Below are 7056 nucleotides of genomic sequence, written 5' to 3' on the forward strand. Positions count from 1 at the left end.
GTAGCGTCCACGGGGGGGCGGGTCTTCTCTGAGTCTGACGTACGAATGTTATCGAGACACGTTGCACATTGTACGACGGAGGACACGTCCCGTCCGCTGTTGCGTTAGCAAGCTTGTGCGATCGTTCGGCATTACGTAGGAAAATTGTGTGTTCTTCTAATTAAAAAAAATCAATTCTTAATTGCTACAGATCGTTAGTAGATATCAGTTTGCGCAACACTACGTTTGTAGCTTGCATCATTATGCAACGAAAAACGAAGTTTCATTACAGTGGTATGTACCAAAGTGCTGTATTTTGTCATAGAAAAAATGATATCAGAGGTAATGAAAATGATGACGTCATCAATTTGGCCCCCCAAAAAATCAGATTTAGAATTCTTTAATGCCCATCTATCAACATTCGTTATGGCTCCATTCATTCTTAATTCATTAATAAGAAAACAGTGGAAGGTCAAAATGCCAATTTAGCCGACCGAGATACCTTAAAAAACAACCAAAAACCCAAAATATCATAATTTCTAAGGCATCTATCAAAAAAGTGAACAAAAGTCTGTATTTGCTATCCCTACCTCCATGCCAAGTTTCAGGTCATTTGGCCCCAAAATGAAAAAAAAAGGTGAATTAAATTGAACAGGTTGATTTGACAGGAGCAGGAGAAGAGACAAAGCAAAAACAATATTGAAAATCCATGCTGTAGTATGGATTGCAATATATCAATATATGGTAGCATTGTAGACCTAGACGGGGAAAACACCAGACACCAGACGGATCCGTGAATGAATATCTGTTGAAAAGACCAGATGGGGAATGCCCCAATGACGACTGGGAAAAATACGACGGGGAATAATCCCCAACGACGGGGAGAGTTCCACGACGACGGGGAAAAAAGTGGGGAATGCTCCATAACGACGGGGAAACCCCCCAAAAAAATCTGGGACCGGAAGGACTCGCCTTAAGCAGTAAGCAGTAAGTTGTGTTTTCTAGTAGGCACACTGCTTCAGAGGGACAGTGACTGTCCCATTTTCAGGTGACCTTTGTCAATTGCTTATTTGCAATTAACCCATCTTGAAACATTACAAAACAGCCTCCCAGCTGTTTTTTTCCGTCTTTCTGTCCCAACATGGCTTGCTGTCTCTTCCAGAACATTCAGTAAAAGTGAAAGTGAAGATGTCATCGGTACCAGCAGTGGGGAGCATTGCTGTGGTTCTCATCGACCTACAGCGGTCCTTCACTCGTGGGCTCTGGGCTGCCTGCGTCGGGGAGACTAAAGGAAACCACATCAGGCAATGTTTCACTCGTTGTGCCAACCTACTGGTGAAGCTACAGAAGGACGTTCCTGTCCTCCTGAGTCGTTGTCCGGTTGGAGGGTATGACTTAGACTGGGCCGAGGAGCTGGAGGAGGTTGTGTCGGCTAAGACGTACCCTTCAGTCCTCAAGTACGACACCAACATCTTAGATGCCGCGGGGTTTACGGAATGGCTTGGGAAGGTGATGAGGAGCGGGGTGTCGACCCTTGTGGTGGGAGGCTGTACGACCACCAGCTGTGTGCGTGTGTCGTCCTCGCAGATCCAGCGCCACTTCTCCAACAAAGGGCTGCAGGTGGTGGTGGACCTGAGTCTGTGTGGCGCTCGGGACAGTAACTATGTGCCACGCTGCCAGGCCTGCATGGACAAGTACATGATGTATGGTATGGACAGCACCTGTGACATGTGCGTCACTCCAGGTGTCCCAGCTGTCTCACCTGTGGACAAGGCTGCAGAAGACATGAAGAAATCAGGTGTCCAAGTGGTCCAGCAGTTTGACTGGACACCATGTCTTGAAGAATGATGAAGTTGAATGATGATGTTGGGACACACCAAAACTTCACACCATCCGTCCAAAAAATCTTAACTTCAGTACATAAATTTGATGAAAATGTGTTTGCATGAGCTTGAAATGGCAGATTTTACAAGGAATATCAATGAGAGGGATGAAAAAAATTAAAGCTGGAGACAGCCCTGGGTATATTTGTACTTCTATGTTGATTAACAGTCAAACCATCAAACCATACTGCGTGATGACAAACACTATAAAAAGAAAGCCTTCTGCTTTATTTCATTATTGCGGAAAATGGTAATATAGCACTACCAATTATTGTTTGAATTATTCAAAATATCATTTATCTTGAGAATGCACAGACAGAGCTAGATGGGTAACCTATATCTAGAACCACTGTAACTACCAGCTGGTGGTAGACCCATCTCTATTCCTGGAGGGATGATTTAAGAAACATCTAGAACCTTTTTACCAGAAACACCCAGAAAGACTTAAGAGATGTCTAGCACCCCTGCAGCAACCGGTTGATGTGATAGCCAGTCCAGTCCGACTTTATAAACATCTAGACATCCTTAAGAAACATGTGGAAAGACTTAATAAATGTCTAGAACCCCTTCAGCTAACAGCTGCTGTTAGAGCCAGTCTAGTCCATCTTGTAGACCCATCCCTGACCCTGGGATGACTTGATTAACATCTAGACTTCCTTAAGATATATGTAAAAATTCTTAGGAAATGTCTAGCACCCGTGCAGCGACCTGCTGGTGTGAGAGCCAGTCCAGCCCGTCATGAAGTCCCATGCCTGTCCGAGCGTCGCAGGCCTGGATGTGCCTGGAGTGCCTACAGCATAGACTCAGTCTGTCTGTGATCTCTTCTATGGGGGGGGGCATTGGGCAGGTCCTGTATAAGATAGACTTTATGTATTAAGAAAACAAAAAGCCAAATAAAAGTTTTAAATGTTCTACAGTTGATATTGTCTGAAGAGACCGGTATCGTCATATTTCTTTGATCCTTGAATCGGCTTGTATCCATTGATACTTCGCCGACCGCGTGTTCCCTCCTGTGTTTACACGTCAGATTCCACCATTATGCTAATGTGGTCCTCACAAGAAAAGCCTGTCATTTTAGACTTATCTCTTAATAAATGTAAGAATACAATCCACCATAGTCTGAAGTTCATATGATTTTATCTGTGTAACAATTTATTTAGAATGTTTTTGTAATGTAAATTAGCCTCAGCGATAGTGTATTAGAACGTAACTTTACCACAATTTACCTCCGTAATTGTGGTGTCGTCTGTTGACCTTATATGACCTCATTTGTTGGCGGTAAGGCAGTTTTGTTTTGAAAATAAAGAGGTTTTAAATCCGGTGTAGGTTGACGATACGGCTGCTGTATGGCCGAATGTGTGCCGGACCGTAGATCAGCTGTCCGCCGTGGCCGTAATCAGCAGTGTTTCTGTGTCTGCGGGACCGGAAATTGTGTGGCCGTGGCCGCGTTGGACAGGTGGCCACTAAGCCTATTTCTTGATCATTACGAATCCAAGGGACCGACAAAAAGTGGCCACTATGGCCAGGTGGCCGGTATGCAAAGGTGGCCGCTAATACAGGTTTGACTGTACACGACAAGCCCTAAGTGCTTCAAAAGCTACCTGTACCCCTATGTACAAATGTTCAATTGGTATTACCATCTTTCAACAAAATACACCAGCTTCACAGGCATGCAGTGGTAGCTGGTCTACCACTTTTCTGACACAATGCACAATGCGTGGTTATGCTAGTGGACATGAGATCAAAAGATCATGGTTTGATTTCTGGTCTTCCTGGTAAGACACTGTGTAGAGGCACTGTACACAACTTTCCTCATTCCATTCAGCTATTGGAAGGTAGAGCCCAACCCTTGATCGGTAGGTCAGTAACATGACAGAATTTGAACCCAGGACTCCTGGGCTCTGGGCCAAACACCCTGCAGTTATGCCACACGACCACCCATATATATACATGTATATATATATATATATATATGAAAGAATATATCTGAGCCTATGATATTGAAACAACAATGCTGACAGACCTTTTAATCAGCACCAGGGACAAAGACATCCCATAATATTCCCACAGAAATGTTGTCTGACAGACCTGTCAATCAGCATCAAGGACAGATCCATCCCATAATATTCCCACAGAAATGTTGTCTGACAGACCTGTCAATCAGCACCAGGGACAGAGCCATCCCATAATATTACCACAGCAATGTAGTCTGACAGACCTGTCAATCAGCACCAAGGACAGAGCCATCCCATAATATTCCCACAGCAATGTAGTCTGACATACCTGTCAATCAGCACCAAGGACAGATCCATCCCATAATATTCCCACAGAAATGTTGCCTGACAGACCTGTCGATCAGCACCAAGGACAGAGCCATCCCATAATAGTCCCACAGCAATGTAGTCTGATAGAGGGGAACTGCTGCTTTGTGTGTATTTGGGGGTGGGGGTACATGTATGTGAGGGGGGAGGGGGAGTAGGGTAGGTCTCACACTTTTACACGAGTTGTACGTCACCAAAAGAAATTTAATATTGCTGTTAAATCATGCACGTCTTGTGCCGTGAGCAGGTGTGATTATTATCTACAAATCTGGATATAAACGTGACAGTGTGTCCTTTTTCACGACAAGCTCACCTGCCTCGAAAAGGGACTCAAAACTTTTCGCCTTGTTGTCTTCGAATGCATCCCTATCGAAGCCTTTTCAAAAATGTGTTGAACACGTGGATGTCTGAAGTGTGCATACCTCGAAAATTACTGTTGCTGCACTAGTATATCTCTTTAAATTCATCACTAATTTATTTGGCGGTATTATGACTAGTGGTGATATTATGATAATGGATGTTAACCTTGTAGGATTTCAAATTGTCAAAGGGAGTCAAAAACTCCACAAAACAGATTTCTTTGTAACGAAATGGACCATTGTTTTGAGTATCGTCCATTCACATACTGAATCTGGACCTGAATTTTCTGTACTGGTACCCACCCCTGGCCACTACCACTTGAAGACCCAAAACCTGATCCCAGCTTTTGTCACAACCTAACAGCACACCAGTTACAAAACCAGTCCATCCGGCTGTTCTGTATCATCTCTGTTCTGAACAGACTGACATGGAAATGCTGCCTAAAAATAAGATATAACCTTCTTTAGGAAGGTAACTAGATCTCCAATATGAAATATATAATTTGCAACTGGTCTCAAAATGTTGAAGAATCTGCAGGAAACGAGAAACTTCACAAGTATGCTGAAAACTTATCAAAATCTGGCTTGCTTGATCTTGGACAGAGTTGCATATTTTTTCCACTCACAATACCAGTATTTACTACATGTATTTGCAATGGTACACCTGTCCCCTGCACATCAGACTGGTGAAAAATTAAAGTCATTTTGGTTTAGCAAATCAGGAGAGGTAACGTTATGGAAATGAGCAGAGTATGCAAATGAGATAGGATATATGCTGTATAATGTAGATGGGAAAGGATGAAGTGAGCACGAAGTTTGTACAGTTGGGATGGTTGGTGAACCAGTACCAGTAGGGGTAATGGGACATGGGCGATGGTTGAGGTTGGGTTGAAAAGGCTACAGAGAGAAAATTGGAGATGATACATGTATCTATACCAAGTATTTATTCCCCTTACCCACCATGTAGTTAAGATTTTTGGGAGCATTGCCTTGCACCCTGGCACTGCGATAAGGCTTTTCCAGACTCCACCTTCTGAATCACATGTCTGACACATTGGATTTGTGTGGCAATGGAAATATTTTATTAGTACTGATTTCTTTTTAGCACCATGCTGCAGCACCATCTATCAGCTCGGCACATTACTGCACCTCCAGCTCTGACGACAAGGCTGTCAGCAGGTTCCCAATCCCTGATAAATCAACGCTACCTCAAGACATGCAGGACCTGATGGCCGAAGTAGAGGAAAAGGTAAGAAATCTAAATATTGTGATTTGTAAGGGCAATGTTGCACCCCTAACCTGTGGCTTGTAGAAGAACACAGCCAGTTGGTGCCATGAATCACATATATCAGTAACTCTATGTTTCTATCTTATCCAGTCAGGGTTCCTTCCCAACGTCTTTAAGGCTCTATCTCATCGTCCGGAGGAGTTCCGAGCTTTCTTCAAGTACTATGATGCCTTGATGGCGAAGGAAACGGGCAACCTGACGAAGGCTGACCGAGAGATGATCGTGGTGGCAACGAGTGCCACAAACAACTGTATGTACTGTGTGGTCGCACATGGGGCACTGCTGAGGATCTACTCCAAAAAACCTCTCCTTGCTGACCAGGTGCACAGCTCACACATTTACTAGTATGCAGTGCCCCAGGTTGATGTGTCTGTCCTCTCAGATAAAACTGTTGGGACTTGCATTGCTTTATCTTATTGGTGTATGCTTGATTCCCTTATGAGTAGAACTGGGTTCAAAACATTCTGATAGATTGAGTGTCTTTTCCCAATGACTTTGAATTCCCATCCTTTGGTTTTTCAAATCCAGGTTGCAACAAACTGGCATTTAGCAGACCTTGATGACAGACAGAAGGCCATTCTGGAGTTTGCCACCGCTGTGGGAGCCTCGGAAACCATCACAGAGGAGCACTTCCACAAGCTGGAACAGCACGGCCTGGACCGAGAGGACGCGTGGGACATCGGTGCGATCGCTGCGCTGTTTGCCCTGTCCAACAGGATGGCTCACCTGACCAACATGAGGGCAAATGAGGAGTTCTACTTGATGGGCAGGATTCCCAGGGAAAAGAAGGCGCCAACTTGATCTTTTCCTTGATATCTTCATTTTTGTGCAGTAGTTTTATGGTGACCTTTCCACATGGAATACATGAACTGCAAATTGAAAACACCATGAAAACCATCTAATGCAAAATCTAGTCCCTGCAGAAAAAAATAGAACAGAACTTTTTAAAAATGGATTGTAGTGAACGTTGATAGGGGTGGTAAACATTGTAATTTTTTAGCGCTGTCCGACTATATCCTTTCCTTCCTTAGGCGTAAGCTGTAGCGAAGCTACATTGCACTACTAGCTACTACAAAGGCAAATACGCAAAGAACAAATTACGCTCGTACAGATTGTTCAAATTCACCTATAACGAAGAAGAGTACCTTCAGATTCCAAACGAACGACAAAGATCTGTTATCACCAAACTAGGAATCAGCTGCCACAAACTCCGTGTTGAATCAGGG

The 7056-nt window shown here is 43.8% G+C and overlaps 1 protein-coding gene across 2 annotated transcripts in view; it reads left to right on the forward strand.

Moving 5' to 3' along the window:
• The window catches only part of LOC118414261, a 9540-nt gene extending 2765 nt beyond the window's left edge, over positions 1-6775 (forward strand). The window contains exons 2-4 of one of the 2 annotated variants that reach the window (XM_035818182.1): positions 5646-5791; positions 5921-6151; positions 6359-6775. In XM_035818182.1, coding sequence (XP_035674075.1) covers positions 5646-5791; positions 5921-6151; positions 6359-6631 — 650 coding nt within the window. In that variant the 3' untranslated portion in view covers positions 6632-6775. The remainder of the gene's footprint in view (positions 1-5645; positions 5792-5920; positions 6152-6358) is intronic. The other variant, XM_035818181.1, reaches the window with a different exon arrangement.
• Positions 6776-7056: the final 281 nt, after the last annotated feature.

The sequence above is a fragment of the Branchiostoma floridae genome, chromosome 4 (genome assembly GCF_000003815.2).
Source record: "Branchiostoma floridae strain S238N-H82 chromosome 4, Bfl_VNyyK, whole genome shotgun sequence".
NCBI classification, from domain to species: Eukaryota; Metazoa; Chordata; class Leptocardii; order Amphioxiformes; family Branchiostomatidae; genus Branchiostoma; species Branchiostoma floridae.